General features: G+C 39.2%; 1 protein-coding gene and 1 long non-coding RNA gene across 2 annotated transcripts in view; one reads left to right on the top strand and one right to left on the bottom strand.

Annotated features, from left to right (window-relative positions):
- LOC141985927 (uncharacterized) overlaps window positions 1–13,123 on the bottom strand; it is a 77,375-nt gene that overhangs the window by 48,798 nt on the left and 15,454 nt on the right. The window lies entirely within an intron of this gene.
- GRXCR1 (glutaredoxin and cysteine rich domain containing 1) overlaps window positions 1–13,123 on the top strand; it is a 60,924-nt gene that overhangs the window by 35,689 nt on the left and 12,112 nt on the right. Inside the window, exon 2 of the mRNA XM_074950100.1 lies at window positions 8,174–8,413. Coding sequence (XP_074806201.1) covers window positions 8,174–8,413 — 240 coding nt within the window. The remainder of the gene's footprint in view (window positions 1–8,173; window positions 8,414–13,123) is intronic.

Below are 13,123 nucleotides of genomic sequence, written 5' to 3'. Positions count from 1 at the left end.
CCATTGCCGTTGATCTCAGTTGGAACAGGATCAGAGCCCTAAATCCTTACTGAGGTTCCTAAGTGGCCCAGGTTTTCAAAGCACCCATCAATTTCATTTTTGAAAAATTGGGTCATGTATTTCAGAGCCTAACTGGGGCACATATTTAAAGGGGAAAAAAGAGTCTTCATCTGTGTGTCTGGAGGTTATTGTCTTCCTTGAGGCAACAATTATTGCTCTTTGAGCATTTAAGAATAATCTGCAGCCAACACTTGTAGAACATTTAAGAGCAATTGTCATGCAAGGGTATGGAACTGATAACTGACATGTAAGCGATATCAAGGTAACTTGGTGCAAGTTACTCATCTTCCTTGACTATGAATAAATTTTGCATTTGAGTCACTTGCAAAATTATGAAAATTTACCAATGGATGCGCAAATTCTACTAATCTGAACTGACAATATTTTAATGAAAGCAATATTTTACTTGCTTGTTTCCCCCCCAAAAAAAATTTACCATGAGTGTGTGGAGTTTTGCAAGGCAGAATCAAGTCAGACTATGGGAAATGCTTCAGGAATGAGTGCTGGTCTACACTGGCAATGCGAAATCAATTAGAGTATTGATGTGGAATACAGCTAATGTTGGTACGTTGATTACTTGTGTGAGTACTATTTGCAGTGTTTGTACAATATGGTTTCAATCTGAGGACCCAATTCTGCACTTAATGGAAGAGTAAAATCTTTAGCAAAAGCCATGAAGAAGACACTGCTGTCTTCCACTTTTGGAAGGGATATAAACACTTAACATGCTGTAGGGCATACAATAACCTCTACTATTGGGGAATAGGAGTAAACTTTCCCTGGGGCACATTACACGATATCTTCTGCAGGGTTTCTTGAACCTTATTCTGAAGCATCTGGTACTGATCACTGTTGATGACAGAATACTGTACTAGATTGACCGCTGGTCTGATCCAGTCTGGGAATTTGGCAATTCCCTTATTTCTGTATTCCTGTTATTAGAAACAAATATGACCAATTTTTGGGGTCCATCTAGATTTAAAAGTGATGGTGTTCAGTTTATATATATTTAAAATATCCATTAAATTAACCCTATGCAATATGCATTCTCTAACCAACTTGCATATTAAAAATAAAGCAAAACAAAAAAAAATAAAATAAATTTTTAGAAAACTAAGCAGCATCTGTTGTCCATCTTGTTAAACTGCCATCTTCACAATAAATCCTGAGTTGCACTGTTTATACTACTGAATGCTAGAGGCACGGTCAGAAAAGATGGGTAAATATGCATTTATTTTGTGGATTTCTAATAGTGCACTACAGTGCTGCATTTAATTGTATGTTACCAGCTGCCTCATCATTCAGTTTATTTTTTACTTTTTCTGCAAATGAAATATTCCTTTTATTACAAGTCAAGAACTCAGGAGATAACAGGATATTCATGGTTAACAGCACGCTACATCTTTCTATATAGTTCAAGTGTGTTGCTCACTTTGAGGCTTTTAAGGTATGGGTCCTCAACCTCATTATAGACTCACCCCCCTAATGTGAAGAAATAGAGGTCTATAATGTTTAACTATGGTTTGATGCACTCTTGTGTTCTGTGTATGACAGAGCCATTGAGCTTCTTTATGCTACACAGAACACTTCTGTGCACTCGAGTTCTCATGTGCATCTAGAAATATCCCTTTCAATCAACAGGAGGATAGACTGAACAGGAGAGTTCCTTCAGGCCCGAGCTCAGTAGAACCTCCCAGTATCTTGTTAGATCTTAAGAGCTCTAAAGAATAATTTTCAAGTCCTGGGTGGTGTTCCATGAATGCCTGTGTCAGGGTTCCGTCCCCAATCTGAACTCTGGGGTATAGATGTGGGGACCCACATGAAAGACACCCTAAACTTATTTCCACCAGCTTAGGTTAAAAACTTCCCCAAGGCACAAATCCTTCCTTGTCCTTGGGTAGTACTGCTGCCACCACCAAGTGAGCTAGACAAAGATTTAGGAAAAGGACCACTTGGAGTTCCTGTTTCCCCAAAATATCCCCCCCAAACCCCTTCAACCCCTTTCCTGGCGAGTTTTGAGAATCACATACCAACCAAATAGGTAAACAAGCTGAGCACAAGCCAGACCCTTGGTTTTTAGGACACTAAAAACCAATCAGATTCTAAACAGAACTTTATTATAAAGTAAAAGAAGCACCTTTGTAAAATCAGGATGGAAGGTAGTTTTACAGGGTAATAAGATTTACCACACAGAGGATTCCCCTCTAGGCAAAACTTTAAAGTTACAAAAAAACAAACAAACAAACAAACAAACAAAACCCAGGAATAAACCTCCTTCTTAGCATAGGGAAAATTCACAAGCTAAAACAAAAGATAAGCTAACACATTTACTTGCTATTACTTACAATTTTTTAAAATCTTGGATGCTTATTTCAGGTAGGGTTTTAGGAGATGGTTTTTCCTACGCTGGTCCATCTCTGTCCAAAAGAGAACAACAAAGAGCACAAAACAAAGCCTCCCCCCACAGATTTGAAAGGATCTTCTTCCCTTATTGGTCATTTTGGTCAGGTGCCAACCAGGTTATTTGAGTTTCTTAACCCCTTACAGGTAAAGGAGGGATTTTATGCTACCCTTATCTGTATGTTTATGACAGCCTGTCAGCTTTATTTTGCTCTTGTCAAAGCATCTGTTATAGGGGTACAAATATGTGGTAATTGTTCCAACTTAAAAATAAACCATACAAATTCCTCCTCCTCCTCACAGCAGGGAGTAATCTTTGCAGACATTTTTCCATCAGATGCTCTTTTTAGGTGTTTCTATATCTGAGGGCAAACACAATTTCCCATATAGGGAGAGACAGGAATAAATTACTTGTGTCTCCTGCTTGAGTATAGACCAGACCACTTGCAGCGATTCTGGAAACATACTTTCTCCTGGGGTCTTTCTGGAATACAACTGCTTGATTGATAATGATTTGTCAAGTTTCCAGTATATATGAAAGATGTAAGGTTAGCTGTAGAGTAATATTTCCTGAAAGCTGGATTGCAAAAAAGTGCTTACACTTTTTATTAAGATGGCCACCATCCAAGTCCTACTTTACACCAGGCCTGTGACAGTCTGTCTGGAATTCCCTATGGGTCTAGGAGTCCTGCATTCCTCTCCAGGTGAGCAGAAATGTAGGATCACAGCTAAAGGCACAATGTCAACTTGAAAAAAAAATCACATCTGTCTGAAAACTTTGTACCTACTATAGTGACAAGCTAACAAGTAAGATTACGAAAACCAAAAGAGATTAGGGTGTGTGGGAAGGAGGGGGTGAGAAAGAGGGTGGAAAGAGTCTCCTCTCCTTTTTTTCAGTTTATTTTATGTATTGATGGCACTTTGTGTATAGTCAGTTTCACAGTGTCCTTGTAAGGTCTGTTAGGGCTAAATTTGGGCTGTGCTGCAAGCACCACGTATGGAGCAATGCAATACCATCATAACCTTTAAATTGTGCCTCTTTACGATCAGCAGTTACTAGTTGCCTATGCCCTCTGTTTTATTCCAACTCAAAACATGAAATGCATTCATATATTTAATGATCTAAGGTTCATTACAGTAAACGGTGAAAGTTCATTTTCTGAACTGCTTTTCCATTAATTTATTTTTTGCTGCCATTAGTTTATTACAATTCTGCTGCCATGTGAGACTAACAGATAAGAACCTATATTTACAGCTCAGCAAAGCAAAGCTACAGGGATATTGGGTCAGAATAGAATTCTGCTGATTTACTGCAAAGGTTTATATTCTATAGTACATATCATGGGTTACTATCCTTCAAACTGGGTAACAAAATAGGAATTAGTACTAATAAGAGAAAAGAGAATTTCACTTCCACATTTTCTGTATATTTACATGTAGGATTTTGAATGATCAAGTGCAGCCACAGTAACAGGATAGTGCAAAGAGGAAAAGCTTAATGTTCCAATGCCAAGTACAGTCAGTCTCTAGTTTAGAAAGCCATTTGAAGAAATCTAATATGTCCTGAGTTCCTATTTATCTTGCACCCTTGGTACATCTTTGCAGCACATACAAGTGTTCTTCTTCATTACCCCATTAGGCAAAAGAAACATAAAAGCAAACGCAGACACATAAACCTGCCTAATCTCTGCTTGATATCACTCCAAATAGTCTTTCATCTCTTTACTTTCCCCATGTCTGTTGATTTGTATGCTGCTAGAACACCTCAAGTGCTGATGCTAATTCAGATAATAACCCTTTGTTTCAATCCCATCTGCTGTGACTGGGAACCACTAGTACTAGAAATTAGAGCTGTGTGGTAACTGGTATTTCCAGAAAATGTTGCATTTAAAAAAAAAAAACATTCCAAATCAGAACAAAACAGAATATGCTAAGCTGTGGCTTCCTGTCTCCCTCAAAAGGCAGGCTGCCAAAGAGCCAGAGAAGTGGGTGCACAAGCTAGCTTGCTTGGTTGGTTTCCCCCTAAAGTTTCAATAGAAGCAACACTTTCATGGGAATGTTCTGATTCTGCTAAAAAAAAATTTCCAATGGAAAAACAATTCCACTGGAAAGTGGTTGACCAGGTTTATTAGAGAGCATGATTCTGGCTCCTGTTCATTATGACAATGCTACCAAGATCCAGCATGACTTTATTCGTTTAATGTTGGAAAACATCATTTGTGAGAACCAAAGTTCTTTCACTTCCAGTCAGGTATACGTGAAAGTTATTTTTGCCTCTGGAATTGTGAATTAGCATTGTTAAAGAAATTTTTGGAGTTGCATTTCCATTAGTTCAAAAATAGCTTACTTCTCAACTCCCCCACTCTTTTGTCCTGTGCATAAGAAGCTATCCCCCCCACAAACTGTGCAATGTGTTATACATTTGCTTAGAAGTAATTCTCTATTTTTAGTACTTTTGCAAATCTTTTGGACTTTGGCATCAGCTCTTCTGCTCTGTAAGGAATCTTGTTTAATTGTGGATCATTACTCAGCAATCCTAGTTCCATAACAAATCTGTAACCATATTGTCAATATTTTTTTCCTTTCACTTTAGTTTAGTTTTGTTGAGAGAGTGTAACTATGCAGGATTCACCCCTGCAGCACCTCCTGCTGGCTGTCTGGGAATTATCTTGTTTTCCAGCTCCGGAGCACCCTCTGCAGGCCAGTGTCATCACTGCTGCTGGACCCTGGTGCCCCTTTGGCCGGGGGTTCTGCCCCAGCAGTATCCCCTCAGTCTCCAGGTCTCCATTCCCCAGGGAACCCCTAACGCCACCTTGCCTCAGTGCCTACTGCCAGTCATCATTTAACCCACACTCACTGGGACCAACTGCAGCCTGTAATGGCCACTCATCATTGGCAAGAGGGGGTAGGACCTGCTGCCTTTGCTGATCCCCAGGCTGCTCCTTTGCAGTCCCAGAACCTGGTTTGGGCCCTGCAGCCTGGGGGGTTGTCAGGCTGGAGCTCCCCAGCCCCTCTTGCCTTTCCCCCAGCACTGCCCTACCTCAGGTCCCTGCTCAGCTCCCAGAAAGGCAAGTCCTTCCCTCAGAAAAGCTAGAGAGAGAATCTTAAGCTCTTGGCTCACTGGCCTTTTATAGGGCCAGCTGCAACCTGATTGGGGCGTGGCCCCAGCTGTGGCTGCCTTCCCCATCAGCCTAGCTGCTTCTCAGAGCCCCAGCCCTCTCCCAGGGCTGGCTTTAACCCTTTCCAGGGCTGGAGCGGGTAACCACCCCGCTACAGAGAGTCTTATGGTTAAAGAATACAACTAAGCCACATTACCGATTCTAGTCTTGGTTGTACTCCAGCCTTCCTGTGTGACTTTAGGAAAGTTGCTTAATTACTTTGTGCCTCAATTTTCTCATTTGTGAAATAGGAATAATGGTACCATACTACCACACATGGGCATTACAAGAATAAATTAATGTTCATAAAGAGATCTGAGATGTTTGTGTGAACAATGCTGAAAAAGTATTACTTTGTGCACTGAGATACTATAGTGATGGGCATTTTAGATGCTAGGAATAGTATAATAACCAGAAAGGAGGAGAATATAATTTATAAGACAAAGGTGACAGATGAGGCTTATTGAAATGTTTTGCACCATTACTGTAGAATATTGAATGGTTTAATAAGGGATAAGCTATTCCTCTCATTCAGAAGATGTGAAAAATGCTAAGGAAGAGTTAATTGCCTCAGCAGATGTATAGTAGATTCTAGGGATAGAATACAGACCAATGAGTAATGGGTCAATTTTACACTAACTTTTCCTACAAACAGAAGAGCCAAGAAGTATAACCAGCGAGAAAGAACCTTTGGATCCTTTATGGGATGATTCCCTGGGATGGTGGGTAGGAAATTGGTAAATTCAATATCTTTTAAGCATCCCTTTGGTGATCTGGAAGACCTGAAAGTTCTTCTTGAGGACTTTCCTTAACTACAAATTAAACCCTTTAAAAATCTAAGTAAAATAAATTTGCTGCCAGTGACATTTCAGTCACTTCCAGTGGTGTTTGTCCTAGTCTGACTGCAATTTTACCTTTGCAGTTAGTTTACACAATTCAAAAATGAACAATCACACATCAAGAATCATTTTCTACAAATTGCTGCAGTATAATGTAAGTCTTTGTTCTGTAGTGTTTCCTAACTTGTGGCTTTACTTCTGTAACACTGCCAAAATAATGAAACCTTCTCATGTTGGCTCTTGCAATGGGTAACTCAAAAGGCTTGGAAGCTCACTTTGCTTTAGTTAATAACCTAGGAGTTTTACTATTTATCCAGTTTTTGTCTGAACTTAATAACTCTTTGATCTACAACAATGTTCTTTGACATTATTATAAATGCAAGCCACTTTTTTAAAGAGGGGAGACTCTCTCTCACACTCTCTCTCTTTCAACCTCTATTGACTACAATAGGCTTTGGATCTGACCCTTATTATAAATTTACCATTTTAAAAGGGAAAACTGTTGGTTGAATCCCCAGGAAAGACCAGGAAGTACTGAGCTGCCTCTCAAGAGATGCCAGTCCTTTTCAGTTAGACAGACAAAATTGTCTGCCTTTTTCTTGCATCCTTTTTTCCTAGCAGTAGCATTGGCTTTTCATGAGGAATCATGATAGCAAGGGCTCTAGCAGGGGTAATCATTTATTTTTTGTCAAGGTCTAAATTTCTTGGTCAAGGTATAGTTGAAGTCCAGACTCCAGAGAAAATAATGATAATACTAAATGATAACAAGTAAATAAAAATATTTGGGGGTCTGTTCAAAAGCATCTGGTAGTCCAGATTTGGCCTGCAATCCGCCTATTGACTGCCCCTGTACTATTATGTGAGATCAAGATATAATGTACTGCCCCTGTACTGTAATGTGAGATCAAGATATCATTGGCTATATGGGTCCCTAGTCCCCAACTGATAGGGGAAAAACAAAACAGTATTTGATACAGGATCTGGCAAATCCCCAAAAACTGGATTAATCACATTCCTAGATGAAGGTCACAGATGGATAACTGTGGATTTGTGCTTTTAGAGCAGTTGTTCCCAAACTTGTTCAGCTGCTTGTGCAGGGAAAGCCCCTGCCGGGCCGGGCCGGTTTGTTTACCTGCCGCATCCGCAGATTTGGCCAATCGTGGCTCCCAGTGGCTGTGGTTCGCTGCTCTAGGCCAATGGGGCTGCTGGAAGCAGCGGCCAGTACGTCCCTCGGCCCGCGCCGCTTCCAGTAGCTCCCATTGGCCTGGAGCAGCGAACCGCAGCCAGTGGGAGCCGCGATCGGCCGAATCTGCGGATGCGGCAGGTAAACAAACCGGCCCGGCCCGGCCCGGCTTTCCCTGAACAAGCGGCGGAACAAGTTTGGGAACCGTTGTTTTAGAGACTGGAACAAGTGGGGCTGATTCATCACTGTTCAAAGCTGCTTGCAAAGCCACCATAAATCCTCTTAATTGGGCCCCTGCATGGCAATTATGACAGCTTAATCCAAGATCACACCTCATCCTCTTCCATACTTATGTTTGAGGGGGGAAAAACAAAACAACAATTTTGGAAAAGAGGTTAAGATGTGCTTACTGCTTAAATAATATTTCAAAAGAACAGAATAATCACTGAAAGGTACTGGTACAGCCATGAAATAAATGTAACTACTAACATTTTATTTACTGGAGTGAACAATAAAAACATTTCATTTTCCAGGTGTCTACAGTTCTAGAATTTGGTCGCATCGTAATTTACACTACCAGCCTTCGTGTGGTGAGAACCACGTTTGAAAGATGCGAGCTAGTAAGAAAGATCTTCCAAAATCACAGAGTGAAATTTGAAGAAAAAAACATTGCTCTGAACAGCGATTATGGAAAAGAACTAGAAGAAAGATGCAGGAGGGTGTGTGAAATCCCATCACTACCTGTTGTCTTTATTGATGGCCAATATCTTGGGGTAAGTTCTGCACAAGTTTAAATTTCACTCTGCAGTGTGTGTGTGTAGATGCTAACCGATAAGAATGGGAAATTATTTTCTTTTATTGCTTGTATTACAGGAGCAATCAAGGATTGGGGCCCTATTGTGCTAGGCTCTGTACACATACACAGTGAAACATGGTCCCTGTCCCAAAGAGCCCACAGTCTAGTTACTACAAGATGCAACAGGTGGATAAAACAAACAGGAAAAAGTTGGGGGGCATGCTTAAGTAACAAACAAGTGAACAAGTTATGCTCAGCCCCTGATTTTTCACTCTACTTCAATAGCTCAGCATTTTCAGCAAGTAGGTGATACAAAAAAGGAATTGTAGCATTCATTTGTCCTTTTCCAAGGGCATTCAGAACTGTCAGAGACCAGTCAGGGGTTTTTTGTGGAGGGGAGATGGGGAGAAATATTTTTTTGTGGAGGGGAGATGGGGAGAAGGATGTATGTAAAATATGCAAAGTGGCTGGTTGAATGATATTTTGCAAATTAAAGTAGAACTTATCGAATAATTTATCTTCATATGAAACATTTGATTAATTTTATCTTCCATTATTCATTCGTCTTAGAGATCTGATTGAAGAAATTGAGTTTTATATCCATTTAATCAATTTCACATTTTTTATAATATTATCTTTCTCCCCTTCATTTGGCCAGTTCTAATGCGGTGGCAGGTTTAAGAATTAGATTTTTATTTGCTTCATACTCTATGAAGACTTACTTATGATGATGACGACATTTGTATGTAGTTCTTTAAGAAAATACCATTTGTTTTATTATAAACTAAGTAGCGATGACAGGTTTCAGAGTAGCAGCTGTGTTAGTCTGTATCCGCAAAAAGAAAAGGAGTACTTGCGGCACCTTAGAGACTAACAAATTTATTCGAGCATAGCTGTAGCTCACGAAAGCTTATGCTCAAATAAATTTGTTAGTCTCTAAGGTGCCACAAGTACTCCTTTTCTTTTTAAGTAGCGATGGTTGCAGTGTTTCTGTCATTGCAGCGAATTGATGCATTTACCCTACTCTAAAACACTTTTGTATTTTGCAACAAAATATTCTATGGCTTTCTTTGGTGGTATGAATGGTGAATGGCCTTACAACCACTGTCCCACTAATATGAGTGTGGTGTAACTATTGTGCATCTGTTACCAGAACAAGCCTCTAGTGTTTCCCCATCTTGCAGAGGTCAGCACTCCTAAAGGGTAGGCATTAATAATATCTTTTTAAAGACCAATAAGCCAGCAATTTAGCTTTTTGAAGACTAAATTTAGCGTTTCCTTTTCTAGGCTATGTAACAATACTACATTCACAGTATTCTCAACTTGTGGCAAGGTTCCCAGCCATATGAACATGTCTGACTACTGCCTGTTGCAATGGGTGAGATCATCTGTCCAACAGTAGGATCCTGTGGATGTGTAAAGACAAATACTTGACTCTGTTCCCTACCCGCCCCCAGCCCCTTATGAAAAAACTGCAGCTTGGAGTTGGATTAATTCCTCTGTGCTGGGAAAACCCTCCTCAAAGATGGCGGAGGAGATGTGGGTTGGGTCATTAACTTTATGAGGGATAATTTTTAGGAGCAAGGAAAGGGACTCATTCTGTAGGCTAAACAGGATCAAGAGATGTCCTTGAGTTTGCCATTTTAGCTTGGGCCTCTTATTTCTTATAAACCCACTCTTTTCAGATAAAAAGAAAAGAAGTACTTGTGGCACCTTAGAGACTAACAAATTTATTAGTCTCTAAGGTGCCACAAGTACTCCTTTTCTTTTTGCGGATACAGACTAACATGGCTCCTACTCTGAAATCTTTTCAGACAGTAGTTACTGTTGCCACACAGCCCCCTGCTTCGTTTAAGTTTGTAATAAGGTTGTTATTTGTCTTTATATAAAGTGATATAAGCCTGTGTCTACTCCCTGAAACAAGCAACATGCATTTTAAAATGAACAAATGCAAGGTCATGCATCCAAGAACCAAGACTGTAAGTCATATTTCCAGGATGAGGGATTGTATCATCCAAAACAGTGACTCAGGAAAGGACCTATAGGTCATAGTGAATAACCAACTGAACACGAGCTGGTATGGCTACGAGGGTGTACGCAGAGGATGTAGAGTCATAGCAGGAAGGTGGTATTATGTCTATATTTGGTGAGATCATTTCTGGAATATCATGTCATGTCTGGTGTCCACATTTTAAAAAAAGATGTTGAAAAATTGGAAAGGGTTAAAAAAAAAAGCTACAAGAATTATTCCAGGTTTAGAAAGCCTGCCTTACCATGAGAGATTTAAGAAGCTCAACCCGATTATATTATCAAAGACAAGGTTAATAGGTAACTTGATCATGGTCTATCAGTGCCTCCATTGAGAATATTTCTGATAGCAGAGAGCTATTTAACTTAGCAGACAAAGGCATAATAAGATTCAATGGCAGGAAGTTGAAGCAAGATAAATTCAAACTGAAAGTAAGGTACAGCAATGGTAATTAATATTAGAACAATTTATCCAGGAATGCAGTGGATTATTCATATTAATACCAGCCAGTTTTTAAAAAGACATGCTTTAGTTCAGTGAGAAATTAGGGTCTTTGTTATGCAGGAGGTCAGACTTGATGATCATAAAGACAGGTTTCAGAGTAGCAGCCGTGTTAGTCTGTATTCGCAAAAAGAAAAGGAGTACTTGTGGCACCTTAGAGACTAACAAATTTATTTGAGCATAAGCTTTCGTGAGTGAGCTGTAGCTCACGAAAGCTTATGCTCAAATAAATTTGTTAGTCTCTAAGGTGCCACAAGTACTCCTTTTCTTTTTGATGATCATAAAGGTACCCTTGGGCCTTATAATCTACAGATCAATGATACTATGAGTGTTGCCTTCATAAACTGATAAATCCAGCAGTAACTGCTGAATCTTGGTCTCCTGCAATAGTTTAATGGCAATTTGAGAAGCAGATATTCTATACACGGGAGCTTGCTGGGCTACCTCTTACAGATACTTTACTCTTCCACGGAGATGACCAGTGTTTCATAAACTACAGTTTGTGAACTGTGGATAATACTAAGCATCACTTGCTATGCCACACACATCCCATTCAGCCTTCTAAAAGGAGTCAATATACACTCACCTGTGGCAGGAAGATACTAGGCCAAAAATCAAAGAAGTTACCCTGGATTAATGACAGCATAAGTGAGACCAGAATTTTGCACAATGACCTTAATAAAATAAACATCTTCAGAGAATAACAGGACTTGGTGCACTCAAGCTCCCCTTATATTTCTTTTCTCACTGTCAGATTTGACATTAGTACAAATATTCTCTCTTATTTGCTGGATGGGGATAAACTTGCCGAAAGCCAAGCAAATAGTAAGAATGTATATGAAAAAAGAGTGTCATTTTAAGGTGTTATAGAATCTGAACCCAACAGTCAAGCCGGCAATCCAGAGAGATGGACCAAAACAAGAAAGAATATGCTTTTTTGGCAGAGGAGTCAGTCTTTACTCTACTAACGTAAAAGCAGATTTATAGACTGAAGAACAAGATTTCCTAGAATACAGGGGGATGTTTTACCAATGCAACTAACTACCACACCAAGAGATGTCATGTTAAAGGTGTTTCTTCTACTATTATGGAAGTATTCATAATTAGAGCTAGGTGAAATTTTTCAAACAAATTTTTTTCTGAGAAAAATGAAGACTCAAGTCAACCAAAACATTTTGTAAATTCATGTCAAATTCACTGAATTGTTTTGACTGGAAAAAATCCAAAACAAGGTTCTGAAAAAATAGAAACATTGGCATTTACAAAATAAAATATTGTATTTTTTCAACTCTTATACTTTTATTTTGAATTTTTCTTTATTTAAAAAAAACACTTTAGAACTAGAAATCAAACCATTTTGTTTTGGGTTGAACAAAACATTTTTTATTTTATTATTTTTTGGAACTGCCACTGAACTGAAAAATCAGTTATTTGCACAGCTCTATTCACACCTATACACTTTCCTCCCAAAGACAGCAATGGATTTAATCTAAACTCAAATGCACTTTCACTGCAGTGTGGTGGAGGATAGAGAGTGATGGTTCTGTTTTAGTGACATTTATTCTCACTTCATCTTTTCAAACTTTTAATAAATCCCAACCATACAGCAGCAGATTTATTTCACAAAAGCTCCATTAAAACATAATATTATTTTTCCTTATCATTGCTGGTTGATAAAAATAGTTTTGTGTGAATGATAGCTCTCTTTAAACTAGAGACAGTCTGAAAAACCAAATGAAAAATAAATGAATGTACATATCAATGAGATAGGGGATAAAGGGGAAAGGAAATTCAGAGAAAGCTTTATGCCCAGATCCTGCATCAGGGTCCCAGATCATAACATGATCTTCATGTATCTACAATCAACATACCTCATTCACATCACACTCTAACTTAGTGTATATAGAAAGACATGCATGTCACTAAATTCCCATGCAGATACTGTCAGCTAGTCCTTGCTCAGAGAGAGACAACATCTGCAATTCTCCTCATGCAAGTAAGGCATATGGTGCATTGGCAGGACAGTGTAGGAAAGCTTCCACCTTATGTCCCTGAACTATGCCTCTTGCTAATTCTCTTAGACCAAATCCTTAGGGAGTTAGGTCCTAACCTCAGGCAAAACTCTCATTGAACCATTGCTAAACAAAGACTTCAAAG

Source organism: Natator depressus, chromosome 4 (genome assembly GCF_965152275.1).
Source record: "Natator depressus isolate rNatDep1 chromosome 4, rNatDep2.hap1, whole genome shotgun sequence".
NCBI classification, from domain to species: domain Eukaryota; kingdom Metazoa; phylum Chordata; order Testudines; family Cheloniidae; genus Natator; species Natator depressus.
The sequence above is the reverse complement of the archived record's forward strand: the minus strand, read 5'-3'. Positions and strand labels throughout refer to the sequence as shown.